At 55.9% G+C, this 16,444-nt stretch overlaps 1 protein-coding gene across 7 annotated transcripts in view; it reads right to left on the reverse strand.

The window, feature by feature from the left end:
- Positions 1-16,444, reverse strand: part of CACNA1E (calcium voltage-gated channel subunit alpha1 E) — a 147,824-nt gene that overhangs the window by 92,932 nt on the left and 38,448 nt on the right. For all 7 annotated transcript variants that reach the window (XR_005106638.1, XM_037403481.1, XM_037403480.1 and 4 more), the window contains exon 3: positions 3,329-3,595. Coding sequence is in view for 6 of the 7 variants with exons in the window: in XM_037403481.1 (XP_037259378.1) it covers positions 3,329-3,595 (267 nt within the window). In the remaining variant the exon portion in view is untranslated. The remainder of the gene's footprint in view (positions 1-3,328; positions 3,596-16,444) is intronic.

Raw genomic sequence — 16,444 nt, forward strand, 5'->3', positions numbered from 1 at the left:
CTTGGGTGGTGCAAGAAGGAGGGAGCTGCCCAAGGATGTCACGACATGGCGCAGCTCTTCCTGCAGGGAGACAGGACCTGCTTAAATCTTCTCTGGGCAAAAGCAAAGGTGTAGAAGACACTTGCCCCAGATGGGGCATAACACCGCCAGGGTCCCCGATGGGTAGTGCCCACGCAGCATCAGAGATGCCCGGGTCAAAGCATGAACAAGACTGTTTAGGCACACGCGGGTGTACATCCCACAGAGCAAAATCCCCGTGTGTGTCGCACTGGGGATGCACTCCGGGGCTTTGCAGACACCCCGGCTGCTCTTGGCCAGCCCAACACCAAATTTGGCCCTCAGAGGGACTGAGATAGGAGCCATCCCTCACTGCAAGGAACAGCAAGGTCCCCAGAAAATTGATGGACATTCCTCTCCCCCGCCAAACCTGGGGAACAGGTACAGTGGCCAGTGTGCACCTGCAGCCAGAGGCTGTCCTTGGGGATGTAGCCAGAGCCACACAGTGTCATCTGGCCTTTCTGGAGAGAGAGAGAGGGATCTTATCCAGGTCAAATGTGATTAAGCAGACAAAGAACGGAGCAGATATAGATGAGCTGCAGCCCATCTCATGTGCTAACTGAATTGCAGCTTTCCAGGCAGCCAAACAAATGAAATCAGGGCTAAAGGCCTGGCCATCAGCAGGAGAAGAACAGGCAGTATGTTTCTGAAGGAGAAGATGAGTAGATGTTCCTACAGCCAGAACAGCAGCTGCCTTGCATTTTGGGCAGGACTGGCAAAAAGAGCAGCTCCAGTGGAGGTAACACACTGAGCTTTCTAGCAAGGAACTCGCAAAGACTCATCTCCCCATGGAACTGCATCCCAATCCCAGTTGTTCCTAGTTCTCCTCCTTCCCCTCCATGCATCATCCCTATTTATACTGGGAAGCCAAACTGCAGAGGCTGCTGGTTATAATTATACAGTTACCCAGCAGATATACAGGCCTGAATCACCGGTTATTTTTAGCCCTATTACCTAGTCAACTGAAGCTGGATGAAGAAGAGCCTCCACTCCTCCCCGCGCTCCACCCCAGCCCCTTTGGCTTTCCTCAACGTCGTGCCCACTCCAACCCACAGTGCCAGGACCAGCCCATCTCCATCCCAAGGCCAGCAGCTCTCATTGACTGTGGCCAAGCTCCAACGCTCACCTCCCCAAATCACCCTCGCCCAGAAGCAATGCCACGGGCTTCAGGCCAGGCAGCTGAGATGCTCACACGTTTTCCCCAGCCTTACCAAAAGGCACCAGCTGTGTGTGCGCCAGGCTACAGCTAGCAAGATGGTAACAACTTGCCTGGCCAGCCTCACCAAATTCATCACCAAAACACCTTGTCCATCCCCAAGCCCTCGAGAGCTCCAGTAGTGCAGAGGAGCTCTGGGGTGGATGAGTTTCTTAGAAAGAGATGGCAGCCAGGTGGGAGCCAGGCAGGGATGCTCAGCTCCCGCGCCTGGAGCACACCCGTTCCTAGCACTCATACAGGGATATGTCACTTACTTCTAGAAAAAAAATATCAAATGAGCCCATCTCCCTCATGCATTGCAAATTCCAGGAAAGAATGCTGCTGGGGAGTTTTTACCACGCGGTGGTGAAGCTCTAGTCTCTAGGAGACAGCAGCTGCCTAGAGATGAGACATCACACCGGCACGGGACCCCGGCCCACGCGGGGAGCGCTGGGCCAGTGGCAGTACCCCAGCTCCTTCTTGCTTTAAATGAAAGCCAAAGGGGCGAGGGCCTCCCACACCCTGCTGAAAAAGCACAGGAATAATTTGGCATATTCTGGAAAAGCAGGCAGGCCAGCCTGGCCGCTGCCCTACAGGGCTCTGAGCTGAGCTGCCGCGTCCCCATCCTCGCTACCGCACCAATGCTCCTGCAGCCGCCCACTCAGTGGGTGCTGCCGGCAGGGACAGATTTAGGGATGCCACGGGGAATTCAGCCCCCCTAGGAAACAGCCCCTTCACCCCCAGGTCACCCCCTCAAGCCTGGGGGCTTTGCAGCTCCTCAGCCAGGACCACCTCCTGCCTGGCAGAGGCTCAACCCAATGCAACGAAGCTGCAAAGGGACTACTCCCCTGGTGATGCTCAGCAGGGTGGGTGACCTGTCCTGCATCCCTATGCCTCACCAGAGGGTTTCCCCGAGGTACCTGTTGCACCAGACCAGGGCATTGCTGCTTGGCACCAGGGCAAGCTCTCCCGCGCCCGCCGGCGGAGCCAGCAAGTTAACCAACAAGTTGCAGGGAGAGAAAGCAGCAGCAGCAGCAAGAGCCGCATGTAATCACCACTGCAGAAAACGGCACGGGGAGGGTCCTAAAGCCAAAGCGTGGCCACGCTGAAGTTTTCAAGCTCGGCTCTTCCATGGGGGCAAAGCCCAGGGAGGACACTGGGAGCAGCAGCGTGCTGAGCCCAGGCTGATGGGGAGATGGGTGCTGCAGCACTGGGCACTGGCCAGGGTACCCAGGGGCACCGCAGGGAGGATGAGAGGACAGAGAAGCGCGTGGGGGTGTATGAAAGGATGGAGAAGCAAGGGAAGGAGTGGGGGCATCTGCACCCTCCACCCAGCCCTAGGAGGAGGATCCCTGGGATAAACCACAGTCCTCCCCGTGCCAGCCCCCAAAGGGGCTGTGGGGCACAGCCAGAGGTTTTCAGCATATTCCCCTCTGCCACAGGGAGGGAGGGAGGGAGAGGGCAGCCAGTTCCCAGAGCTGCCGTGGGGGCCAGGGGCTGCAGGGCAAGGATGGGTACGCCCCTGCCAGGTGTGATCGGCAGCAAAGAGGGCACATGCAGGCGGGCGGAGGAGGGGACAAAGCCGCCACCCAACAGGGACTGGAGATTCGTGGTGCTCCCAGGGGGTCCCTTCCCCAACGGGATGGGTGGCTCCAGGTGGGGTGGGTTGACAAAACTCCAGCAAGACATCGAGGCACAGAGGAAAGGCCTCGACCCCTCCCCACCGCCACGCACACAGAGAGCATCCTAAAGCATGCAGGGTTACACCGGGATGAGAGTACCCCCTCCTTGCCGGCATGAGGGGCTTCCAGATCCGAGCCCAAGAAGGGGCCAGGGGATTCCCTGTGGGAAGAAGGGGCTCAGCTCCCCACCAGGCAAGGAGGGGAAGCAGCAACAGGGCATGGAGAGCATCCCCAGGGGACAGGGCACCCCTCTCCGCATGCTGAAGGAGAGCGAGAGCGGAAGGCAGGCGCTTACCTGCTGGCTAGTGCCACACGCACGTGTCCTGGGCGGCCACCGAGGCAAATCCAGGGAGCAAGGGAGGGGGGGGCTCACGGGGGGGCGCAGAAAGGATATGGCCAGTCGATGAGCTTCTTAGCATATTTCCTGACTATGTTCTCTTCCCCAAAGAGGAAGAGTGATCTGTTGACGGTGAAGCAGTTCTGCCGGACAGGTATGGGGTTGTACAGAGCCATAGTCCGGGCTCTCTGCGCTTTGGTTTGCTTGAAGGCTCCCGGGGTCCCTCCTGCAGGGGCAGGGGGTCCTTGCCGGCTCCGGTTCTGGTCGGAGCCCCCGTCTCCGGAGCCCAGCCTGCCGGCCACCGCCTCCCCAAAACGAGCCATCCTGGAAGAAAACACACAGGTGAGCCAAAGCAGCACCACCGAGGCAGCGGGGGGGGAGGGGAGGGAGAGGAGAGGGAGGGGGGTTGCGGGGCGCAGTCCCAACCACAGCCCCCTCCTCCTCTCCGGGCGATGCTCAGCTCTGTCTCTCCTCCATCCCTCCGGGTGAGCAGGGACACGCGTGGAGAAGGAGAGGCAGTAATGCACGGCTCCAGCACGGCATGGGGGGCAGCTGGCTGCCTCCGGGGACCCCCCAACAGCCACACGGGCAGCAGGGAGGGCAGGGAGCCGTCCTTGGGGCTCGGCAGAGGCCGCAGCAGCTCAGTCCCTAAAACCCTTCCACCATGAAGCAAGGGGTTAAACCCAGCCCGATCCTTCCCACCGCTCTGCCCGCAAGCCTAAACCAGCCTCTTCCAACCCCCCCACCAGCCAGGCAGAGCCTGGGGACTGCCCGCCGGCAGGGATCAGGTAGGGAAAGGGCTGGGATCCAAGTCCTTCCATCCGCCCCGTCGCAAAGGAAGACGCAATTTGGTACAGCACCCAGCGCAGCGGAGGCCGGGGGAACAGGTTGCAGCGTGGTCCAGCCTAGTTGGAGCCAAGTGTCCAACTCCCTCCTCCCGACTCCATCTTCAGCAGCCTGCGGGAGCCCGGCCACCCATCCGTGGGCTCCCCAGGGCAGCGGGCAGGGATAGCGGGCAGAGCCCCCGCGGTGGCAGGGATGGATGCTCAGCCCTCGGCTGCCAGGGCAGGAGCGCGCAAGGCGATGCTGGCTTCCTGCAGGAGCCGGGCCACGAAATTAAAGGCTGCCGCGCCTCTGCAGCTCGGGGACAGCTTGCTTTAATGAAGTCAGTGGCAACACACGCGCACACAAGCGCGCACACACGCACGCCTCGCTCCCTCGCTCCATCCAGTGCATTCTTTTGGCAAGCACGGGAGCTGCCGCAAAGGAAAATCAGAGGCGAGGGGAGGGTCTGAAGGGAACAAAGGCAATGTGGGAGCCCCCACCCTGCAAGAAGCCCCCCCACCCCGGCTGCAGAGGGCTCTCCAGCACATGGGTGCTCCTAGGTGAGTGGCTAAAATGGGGGGCAGAGGGGGGCAAAGGGGGGCTCTGCCTCCCCCCTGCCTGCAGGGGAGGCAAGAGGCTCACCCCACCTCAGCCTGGACTGAACATCTCTTTGACCACATGCACTGTCCCCCCACCCCTGGGAAACTTTGAGGGTCCCAGCTCCCCGTTGGAGACACCCCGATGCCAGCGGCTGCTTGAGGAGAGCCCTCCTGCTCACTCGCATACAGATTAGCCTCCTAAGCCCCCCCCCCCCCCCCCCCCCCTCGGTATTTTCTTTTTGACACTTGATGTTGGCCAGAAGAAGCAGCAGCTCATCAGAGAGGTGTAAACAACTCTGTCTGGATGTGTCCCTGCAGCAGCTACCACAGGGTAGGGGGGCTGGCCCCAGGGCCGGTCCAGGCTCCAACCCTGCTCCCCCCAGCCATCCAACTGCCCCCCATGAGCAGAGGACTAGGGACATGGCTGGAGCCATACCCTCATCTCTGCAGCCGTGTGAGGGCCAAGGTCACCCAGGGATGCTCAGGGTCCCCTGGGCTGGGCTGTGCCCTGGTGCAGGGGCTGCCTGCCTACCCACCTTTGGGGAACCCCCCCGGCCCCTCTGGCACATGCAGGGGACTCGTGGCTCCCCAAGGATGTACCCAACGTCCTCCCTACCTAACAGGCAGGGCACCAGCCTTGCTGCTCAGCACACCTGCACACCCTACAAGCTGTTCACATGCAGGATCCCCCCACTGCTTCCCTCCAACCCTGTGTCCAAAGGGTTTCCCAGGGCCTTTGGCACTTGCTAGCTGCCCTTCCCGCAGGAAGGGCACCCTCAGCTCCAGCCAGCATCATAAGACACCCTGCATCCCCATGACACTCTTCTCCCATCCCATCCCACCACACCACCAGCAAACCTGCTCTGCAAACACAGCAGCTACTGCCCCGTCCCCCACATCCGCTGTGGAGCAGCCAGGAGTGCTTAGAGGAACTAAAATAAAAAATAATAAAAAAAGACATTTAAAATAAATGAAGACCTTAATCACATAAATTATTAACTCATTTGGGTAAGAGCTGCTCAAGCTGCAAGAGGTGCAGCCTGGCAGCACCACACCACAGACTTCCCCACCCTGCAGGCACTACTGTGACCGAACAGCCACGGGGCTCGCTTTTTGGTCCAGGCTCTCACAGGTGCATTGCCAGGACCCCTTGGGCTGGCTGGGCAAGGAAGAGGAAGGATCAGGCCCTCCTCAGCAAGATAACAGAGGAGTGTTTACAAAAAAGGTTGTGGGATCATTCCCCCAGCCTCAGCCAGACGGAGAGCTCACCAGGACGATACCCATCTGCTGCATCCCTACTTGACTTTGCTCCTCTAATTAGCTTTCTAACAAAGGTAAGTGTAATTGGGGGGTTTCAGCAAGCCCCCCAGCTATGTCACCACCACACTGCAGCACAGGTGAGGAGATCCCAAAATGCTTCCCAGGCCACCAGCCAGCCCCAGTGCAAGACAGAATGACCCTGGGTTTTCATTCCACTAACAACAGGCAGCAAGGAGGCCACGCCAGCTACCAACTAATTACAGTCCCTTCGATTCATTCTAGGCAAGACGCTGCTCTAAACGAATCAATTATGATTTGTGGCTCATCCCCTTTGCCTCCTCCCCACCACCAGTGCGGTATCAGAAGCCATGCCACTCTTCCCACCTTTCAACCTTTAAGCCACTGTTAATTAAGCCCAAGGCTGGGCCAATTGCCAGGAGCTCCTCAGCCTTGCAGAGACTCCTGCCTCAGCTCCCCCCCGGCCCCCCCCAGCCCTCTCCCATCCTCCTGAGCCCGCAGGCGAGCACCCACCCAGCCTAAATGCTGAGGCTCTGGCTGGTACCCGGAGGCTGAGAGGGATGAAGAAGGCTGGAGCCAGCGCTCCCCCTTGCCCCCCTGCCCAGCTCAGAGGCATCACACCTGCCTCACTGTTCGAAGGGGCAGGCAGTGTTCCTCCTGCCCCCCCAAAGCAGGGATGCACACCTTACCTGGACACCTCTGCTGGGGCAGCAGGCTGTCCCCTGCACCCAGGGGCTCGCTCCCAGCTCTGCTCTATATTCGCTGCTGCAGAGCAGAGCACAAGATGACCCCGCTGGGAGCCTCTCTCCCGCTCAGACGGTAAAGGATGGGATATTTATGAGAAAGCAGCTCCTTAAGAGAAGATTGAAAGGGAAGAAAAAAAAATAAATAAGTCCGGGCTATGCCAAGAGATGCAGGCTCGGTTTCCCAGGATGTTTATTGCCATTCTCATCTTGACCCTGACCCCAGCACGCTGGGATCGGTGAGTCAGGGAGAAGCGTGGCTGATGCCCGCATGATTCAACACGGCACAGAGATTCAGAGCCAGCTATGTAGGGCTGTTTGTTTCTTGGTTGGTTCCTTTTTTGGGTTGTGTTTGGTTTTTGTTGGGCTTTTTTTGTGTGTGAATGAAGGAAATCCAAGAACACAGGACACCAGTGGGTGCCAGGACAGGAAGATGCTTGGGACACGCTGGGTTTTACAGAGCCAGGCTAACCCTCTTCTCATGCCCATACTGTTATTCAAGCCTCCTCCCCGCCTCCTCTTGTCCCGTCCCCCCCGCCCCCAGCCCCTACCCGCGCACGGCGGGGCAGCACCGGGGGCACCGGGCTCCCCCCGCCGCCGGCCGGTGGCCGCGCTGCCGCCGCTCCGGCATTGCCATCTAGCGGCCGCTGCCCCCTCCCTGCAGCCCCCAGCCCCCCCCCCCCCGCTCGGCTTCGCTTCCCCCGCCTGCAGCCGAGGACAGCCAAGCCCTCCCACCCCCCACTTTGCCTGCTGAAGGGGATGCAAAGCCCCCCCCGGCAGTTACCGCATCCCTCCGCACAGCTCTGTGCCACCGGAGCAGCCGCCCAGGCAGCCCAGGTTTCCCATCGATGCGCTGCTGGGTCCAGGCACCCCAAAAACCTGCGATATCGTTAAAAGCATCCTCTGCCGAGCCCTGGGTTGCTCAGAAAGCCAGAGGCTGCTCTTCATCCCAGGGACAGCATCAGGCAGGGCACAGACCCTTAATGCAGCCCAGGCAGGGCCTGAACGGGGCGGGGGGGGGACAGCCTCTCCTTCTGTGACTGATATTCCCAGGAGCTTCGATGGGCCGCACACATCTTAGAAAGTGGCTTTTGGCATCTTGAGTCGATTTTATTTTTTTAAATAAGGCTTTAGCTATGCTGACAGGAATAAAAAAAAAAAAAGATCAAATGAGAATCCTTCTAGGGTGCTCTGGCCAAATTTCAAATTGGGACTGGGTAGCTGTGACTCAGAAACATGTTTATAACCATGCAGGAATGGAAGTGGTTTTTTTCCAGGAACAAATTCATTACCTGCTGGATTAGGAAGAAATATTTTCCCCATTTGCAAAGGGGAAGCCCTGCCAAGCCAAGCACCTCCGCAGCAGGGAGGCAGATTCCCCGGGCTAGTGCAGATCACCCATGGACAACCAGGATGCAAGTGGAAAAGGGCCAAGCAGCTCCAGGACAGCATCTCCGGAGGAGACCATCACACTCTGCCTGATGTTCATCTGCACAGATGTTAGCAGCTGTGGCATAGGCCACCACAGCCCTGTTGGCATCTCTCCTGCCAGCAAAGCCCCAGGACAGGCATGACAGCCTAGGCTACGCTGCAGAGACTCCGCACTGCCTTGCAGCGCAGCAGCCCCCACCCAAGCCAGGGCAAGTGTTTCCTCTCTGCTCATTCTTTTTGATAACACCCTTGCCCGACTCGCAACGCTCCCCACAAGCTGCCCACCTCACCGGGACCTGCCTTCCCCAGCACTACCAGGGGATTAGCAGCAGCATCTTTCAAAACTGCCTGGACCCATTCCCAACACAGACCCAAAGGGCTGACTTCTCGGGGTCAGCACCATAATTTATTCACAGAGAAATTAGATGGTTGGAAGACTAGCAAAAGCCAGCAAATTTCACCCCAAGCTATAAACTATGCATCCAGATTTAAGCAGCCACCACTACTCCACCAGCTTCCTCCCGGTCATTTGGCTGAAGCAACCACACCAGGTGTCACACAGCAGCAGAAAAACTTGAAACTGCTTTAAGCTGAAAGTGTAATTTGCTGCACATTGCCGTAAAACATACTTATATTCACAAACACTGCTGGTTTTAATTACCAAGACCCATGAGTCCAACATCCAGTCTTGGCATCTTTAGAATCAATGGGATAATGATCTTGTAAAGCTCTCTTTCCTGGGATGGAGGAACAACCTTCTGGAAATGGGGATTTTGGTCGCTATATCTCCCCTTCAATGAGCTCTCATGCAGAAGCAGCAGTGCCACAGCAGCTCTCAGCCAGCCTTCCCCCCTGCAGCCCCTTCCCAAGACACAAGGTGCAGCACACCTTGCATTCCCACCCCAGAGACCCTTTTCCCAACCTCTCGGTAAGCATTTGCCTACAAGAATCCAGCCCAGAGCATCTTTGGCCCCGTTTCACAAGACAACTTCCAGTTCTCAGCTGCCAAGCAAAATGCAACACAAACCTGAAGCAAAACGCCAACAAACATGACTGTGGTTCCCAGCAGGTCCCAGTCAAGGTTCCCAAACCCACAACGTCCCCACACCCCAGCAGGGTCCCACCCCAGTCCCCAGCTTCTCTAGGGGTGAGATGCCAGAGATGATTGTGTGCATTACCCATGATTTTCCATGTAGGAAAACCCGTAAGCCTCCATCCCTTTTCCTCCTCCCCTCGTTGCACACTTGCAGATGCTTTCCAGCACCTGATCTGTTGTGACATCCATCTGTGTGAGCAAAGGAGAGGCACGCTAAAGGTGTCTCCACAAGTCAGGTGGCTTGTCAGAACAGGGCTCAGGTGCTGTGTATAATCTGCTCTCTCATGCTCTCCGGCACAGGCCAAGCTCACAGAGATGCTGGTGCCACAGCCCAGCACCAGGTCCTGCTCAGGTGGCCCAAGACCTGATGCTCACCACCACCCACGGCACCCTGGGATCACAAGCACCCCAAGATAAACTCACATACTTCTCAAAGCCACCAAAAGTGCTCAAGTCCACCACAGAGCCTTGAAGATGGATGTTCCCCCACACCACGTTGCTGTGGGACTGGAGTGGCTCATACATCAGAGCCACCGATAAAATAGAAGGATGCTGCGTCTTGAACCGAAGGGGGATTCAGCAACCAAATGATCGCAGGATGAAAGAGCTGGGAGAGGTTTAAAGGACAGTCAAGAAACCTCCAGTCTTGTGCATTTATGGGGACACAGCAGGGCTGTGCATCCAGTCCTGCAAAACGCACAGGAGTCTGTGCTGGTGCTTGCTCTTGGCCACAGTGAAGTTCTTTGCCCGCACTTACCCACCTCCCCACAGGCTGCTCAATGCTTTCCAAAAAAGCCCAAACCAAAACCAACAGCCACCTTCACAGCTGCACACACCCCCCGAACAAGCACAAGGGGTTTGCTGACAGCTCAGGTAAAGGTAGGCAAGACCTCATCCCCCCTAAACCACTGCAGACTAGGGACAGCATCGCTTTGCCCCAGCGCCAGCCACAGCGATGCCATGCAGGAGGAAAGCATTCCCTGGCCTGCCGCTGCCCACTCTCAGATTTCCTACCAAAATGTCCCACCACGAGCATCGCTGACAACTGCAGTGCTCCTTGAGCTAACTCTGCCTTAGGCTGGGAGGCTTCGCAGCTCAGCTAAGAGGCCTGAAATAATCACCCATTAATAAATTGCCTGGAGTGCCCTGCTGCTTTATTTAGCCTTGCAAGTCGGGCTCTGATTAGCATTCGCAGCCGCATCCCAGCTGCTCCGGGCAGGCGCGCAGCAATCCCACCTCCCAGAGAACAGCTATCCGCCTGCCCCTGCTTTTCCATCAGATTAAAGCGAATTTCCATCCTCGCTTCCAACCCCCAAATCCCTCTGCACAACCTCTCCCCTCAGCTAAGCTGCAGAGCATCCCAGCCCTGCACTAACCAAGCTGGCAGCAGGTGAGATACCACCTCTCCATCCTCAGATGGGTCCAATCTGGGGCATTGCACTTCCAGAGAGGCTGACCCAAGAGGATCCAATGGGAATAAATCATATTTGAGAATGATATGGGGGCTGGGCAGCATGGAAAAGAGGAAACTAAGAAGATGACGGAGGGGAAGGAGCACAGGGGGATATTCCCATTCTCACCAGCAAAGCCCTGGAAGCGCAGGGCTCGAGGGAGGCCGATCCTGCCCCAGCCAGACACCAAGCTGCCCAGCTTTACACACGTTTGTGCATGGGAACAAGGAGGCTGAGCTCAGAAAAGACATCCCCAGGGCCAGCCGCAGACAGTCAGCAGGAGAAAGCCTATTTCTAGCCTGCCAAAGGATGGGAAAGGGATTTTTTTAAAGCCTTTTTTCAACTCCTGCACTACCCAAAGCAGAAATCCCTCATTTTCTCCATCAGCATGCTCATGACCCCTCTGGCGCAGCAGCGTTGGCTCCTGCCAAAGCCAGTGGGAGATTTTCTCCCTTAGATCTCCTTTTCGCCCCCACAAAAGGCAGGTCCGTGCCCGAGGACCATCCAGTGCTTTCTCTGATCCTCTGCCTGCCCTGCAAGGCTCAAGTCAGAGAAATGCAGCACCACAGTACTGGCAAGCAGGATGATAGAGAAGCCTCCTGCCTTTGGGCTGCAAATACCCCCGGCAACAAAAAGAAAGCTGGACCAGAAACCCACCAACTCCATCCCCAATCTAATGAAGGCAAATTCACAGGCTCAGCTTTCTCAGAAGCAACCTGCTAGCAAACAGGGTGGCTTCAATAAAATCACATTGTCAGGACAAGAGCCAGGAGAAGATGAAGCTGTTGAAAAAATTTTCCACCAAGTCTGAAGTCGTGCTGAGCAGCTGATGCTCAAGACAGCCAGAGAAGCCCCATCCCTGGCACACAGCCAGGGAGGAGATGCTGCTTCCATCTTCCAAACCTGTGAAAGAGAAAAGGCCAAAGAGCAAAACCTCTCTCCGAAAGCTACTCGGTGCTGGGAGGTGTGAAAAAACTGTCCCCCTTGCTGCGGTGACAAGCAGTCACCAGCTCAGCATCCTCTGTGAAGGCAAACACCCTCGCCCATCCCCAGGAAAGCACGGCTGAGCGTGTTTTGTGCGATTCCTCAATGAGAAAAAGTTCATTGAAGAATTTTTAGGCTTATTTCCACTCAAGCAAATGCACAGAGAAGACAGTTACAACACGTTAGCTACTGTCTTACCGTCTCATGAACTGTAGCAGGGGAAAAAATTACCCCCGTGAAGCTCCTCTGATGACAAAAAAAAAAAAAATAAAAATAAAATAAAAGACTCATGGTTTGTATCAGAGCTGACAAAGATGACGCGTGTTTCATTACAGCATCATCCACCACAGCGGCATGCCCCAAGCTTGCAGGGGACCTGCTTTCCACCAAGCAACCTTCACACGGCTGGTTAGTGGCAGTTACGAAAGATGAGAGACACCACCAGCTCTTTCAGGTGTGTTTTAGCAAGGTCGCTGCCACACTGAACTCCTTTGGCTCCATGGTCTCCCATGGCTGGGGATAAGCACCAGCATGTCTTTCCCAGTTAAAGCCAGAGAGCCTTGCTGGTGTCACCAGCCCAAAGCCAGCCAGGCAACAGACAGTGACGTGTTTTGGGTCACCCACGCACTCCTAACCCGGCGCTGAAGGATTGGAGCAAACTTTCCCATCGAGTGTGCAAAAGATAAGTGAAGACAAGAAACACATCTCTCCTCTCTACTCTTGTAAGAAAGGGCTCTTGATGTTTTAAAGGTCACCTTGGGATATCAAGACCCACATTTGAAAGCTGCTTTAGTACAAATTCAGGGACCTTCCTAGCTTTTCACATGGATTTTTTTTTTCTGCTTTCACATAGTGCAAGCAGTCCAAGCCAGGGATTTATGTTTGTCATGCACAAATGCAGTCAAACATCTTTTGAACAAGGCAGGACCAACTGACAAGTGCAGAACAGCCCATAACTCTTTGGAGGCAGCTCAACTGAGATCCTGTCCCACACACACACACACAGAGAGCAGAAATTTCACTCTTGCTGACATTTGTGTAGTTGGTGGAGGTGCCGTTTCCATGTACGGATACATCTGCAAGGAGCAAGTCCCTCTGGGGACAGGCTGTACACTCATATTTACAGCTGAGTTTTCACCAAACTTTCAAAAATCTTTCCCTGGTTTGAAGACTCTGTAGTCTCAAATGAAGAAAATGCCATTTTGGGAGCGTGCAATGAGACATATATGTTTTACAATGTAAAACATTGAATTGAATGAAAAATAAGTTATAGTCTGGTTGGACTAGATACCTCCTGAGGTTCCTTCCATCCTGAGTTATCTTACTACCTTGTCATCTCTTAAATACAAGTAGTATGAAGGGGTGGGTTATACTACACCTTAGAAACAATGAATGGAAAATAATGTGAACCATATACACTTGAGGGGCTGGAAAGCACCTCTCCAACAAATACCTCCTGGCCAAAGAGCTCCCCCCCCATCAGAATCACATAAAGACAGCAGGGAGCTGTCTGGGAGAGAGGAACAGGCTGGATTCCTCCAGGAGAGGGAAAGGATGAGGGTGCAAACAAGTAATGAATAGCAGAAGTTTCACCACACGCACCCTGCGCCGAACCCTGCTCACGGTGCGGGGAGCTGATACAAAACTGGGAGTGATGAAGCGGAGGGTTGTGCTGCCATCCAGAGGGACTTCAGCAGCCTGGAGAAACAGGCAGCAAAACAGTATGAATCACAGAATCATTTAGGTTGGAAAAGACATTTTAACATCATCAAGTCCGACTATTAACTCAGGACTGACAAGTCCACCATGAAACCATGTCCCTAGGCACCACATCTACGCATTTTTTAAGCACTTCCAGGGATGGCGATCCCACCGCCTCCCTGGGCAGCCTGTTGCAGTGTTTGACAGTCCTTTCAGTGAAGAATTTCTTCCTAATATCCAATTTAAACCTTCCCAGCACAGCTTGAGGCTGTTTTCTCTTGTCCTATCACTTGTCATTTGGGAGAAGAGACCGACCCCCACCTGGCTACACCCTCCTGTCAGGCAGTTGTAGGGACCGATAAGGTCCCCCCTGAGCCGCCTTTTCTCCAGGCTGACCCCCCCAGCCACCCCCCACCAGCCTGGTGCTCCAGCCCCTTCCCCAGCACTCAGAGAAGAGCAACCTGGGACATGCCGGCTGGGAAGCAGCTCAGCCGAGAAAGCCCTGAGAGACCTGGTGGACACCAAGGTGACCACAAACCAGCAGCACGTTCTAGCAGCAAAGAAGCCAACAGCCTCCTGGGCTGCATCAGGCAAAGCACCACCAGCAGCTCAAGGATGTGACCCTTCCCCTCTGCCCAGCCCCGGTGAGCCACATCCAGGGTGCTGTGCCCCTCAGGACAGGAGAGACACGGACTAACTGGAGCAATTCCAGCAAAGGTGACTAAAAGCGTAAAGCAGCTGCCCTACAAAGAGAGGCAGGGAGAGCTGGGGCTGCTCAGCCTGATTGGAAAAGGCTCACAGCAGATCTTATCGATGCGTATGAATGCCTGACAGTGGGGAGCAAAGGCAGAGCCAGGCTCTGTGGCATCCAGCAACTGGAACAAGAAGCAATGGGCACAAACTGCAATAAAAAACCCCATACATAAGAATAAACTTGCTTGTGAGGGGAACTGAGGATCTGGGACAGGCTGCCCGGAGAGGTTGTGGAGTCTCCATCCTTGGAGATACTCCAAAGCCACCTGGCCACAGTGCCAGGCAACCTGGTCTAAGTGACCCTGCTTGGGGTTCTTTCCCACCTCGCTGCCTCCCAGCAACCCAGTGTTTCCGAGCCATGGCCAGGCCAAGAGGGGAGCTCACTCTGGTGAGCTGGGAAGCTGGTTCCTGGAAGCACAACCAGCCCCAGCACGATGCATGGCTCTGACGCAGCCCTGAGACGTGCTAACAACATCCCGACACCCGCAGCTGAGACTCCAGCGTGGGGAGCAGGAACGAGGCATGCCAGGATGCGGTGACAAAACGCAAGGCAGCACCCCCAGAGCAGAGACATCTGCTGGGAACCACCTTGTCCTCCGTGTTCAACAACCAGCTCCTAACAAGCCCAGGTCCCTGGAAGAGTGGCCTCAGCCACGTGGGAAGGCTGGGACTGACCGTAACTGCCCACCCTCCCGGCAGCCTGTGGGAGGTTTTGCAAAGTCACCTAAATTAATTCAGCAAGGGGATCCCTTCAGGGTGTGCCAGAAACCCAGACCCTGAGGAAATTCAGGGAAAGATACTGCAATTTCTATGCTGTTGCCAGGATATTCAGTGGAACACAAGTTCATCCCAGGTCAGAAAACTATCTCCTCCCCACAAATCTAAACCTTGGTCTGCACTGAAGGGAAGGGGGCAGAGCACAGGGAGGTCCAGGGCAGATACCTCAGAGAGATGCTTCCTTTCTGCTCAAGGACAAGTTATCATAAAAAGCTGTACTTCAGTGCATCCACCACCCTTTCTACCGCCTGCATCACTACTCTTGTGGGATAAAGCATAAGCAGGGAGAGTAGTCTTAACTGAGAGGCACTTTTTAGGCTCTCAGAGAGGTTAATTACTTTGCCGGGGGTTGCAGAGGGGATGTGGGTGTATGTCCATAAAGGATGCTCCAAGGTATGGAATCCTGGCTTCGCTGGTCGCAGACACCCCTGGGCTTTCGCCCACAGAGTTGCAGCTCCTGCCAACTGCACTGCCCTGACGCTCCTGCTCCCCCAAGCTGGGAGTCTGAACAAGAGCCCACGGTGGAGAAGGACATGGCTACGCTGCCTCTGACAGCAACCGACATGGCACAGGTGCTGGAGGAGGAAAGTCATCTATTGCCCAGGCCAGGGGCGGGGAGGGAGGCATGAGGAGGGGGGATGACCACTCGACACTGGTGCAAGAGTTGAGACCAGGAGGAGATGCCAGGGCACCTTCTCCCTTCCCCAGGAGCTCCCACGGTGGAACAAGGGCTGCTGTTTCACAGGTCCCTCTCAACACCAACACTGCAGCGAAGAACCAGCGCCCTCCTCCAGCCCCTTGCCCCCAACCCCACGCTGCAGCAGGACAGCACTGAGCAGCCCCCCACAGAGCCCACTCGGGTGGGCAGGAGCTGCACAGAGCAGGGCTGCTGCTTACAGCACAGCAGCAACACCCATCACATCCAACACCTCTTTCCAAAACCATGCTGTGGAGATACCAACATCAGCAACAGCAGCTCAGAGCCACCCTGGGGCTTGTCCCTTCCCTGCAGATCTGAGGAGGACCAGGGTGGTGGGCTCTGGTCCAGCCAGGGCCACGCTGCTGCCAAAGCAACCCCAGCCTGGGGGCATTCCCCAGGCAGCCTCACCAGCAAGAGGCAGTGCCACCCCATACATATTCCTGCCCTCTCCATCACTGCAGCCAATTAATCCCAGATGGTGCAACATGCTGGGAAATACATGCTGGGGAGCAGCAGTGGGGTTAGCAGCCCAGCACACTCCAAGGGGGCCCTTTGTCTCATTCAGCACCAAGGAAAAGAGAAAAAAAAAAAAAAAAAAAAATCAGCTTAATTTGTAATCTGGGATGCAGAGTAGTCTAGGAACCAGATAGAGACTGCCAAGTCATAAAGAGCCGCTGAGATCTGTTAACAACACCCGTGCATTTTCAGTTTCTTCCGTTCTCTTGCTTCTTCCAACAAAGCCACGGGAAGGCAGAGCTGCAGTAACATTACGGTCCAGCCCAAAAGGCTCCCGCAGTCTGCGTTGCAGGTATGGGTCTGAGCAGGCAGCAGAAAG

This window comes from Falco rusticolus, chromosome 11 (genome assembly GCF_015220075.1).
Source record: "Falco rusticolus isolate bFalRus1 chromosome 11, bFalRus1.pri, whole genome shotgun sequence".
Lineage (NCBI taxonomy): Eukaryota > Metazoa > Chordata > Aves > Falconiformes > Falconidae > Falco > Falco rusticolus.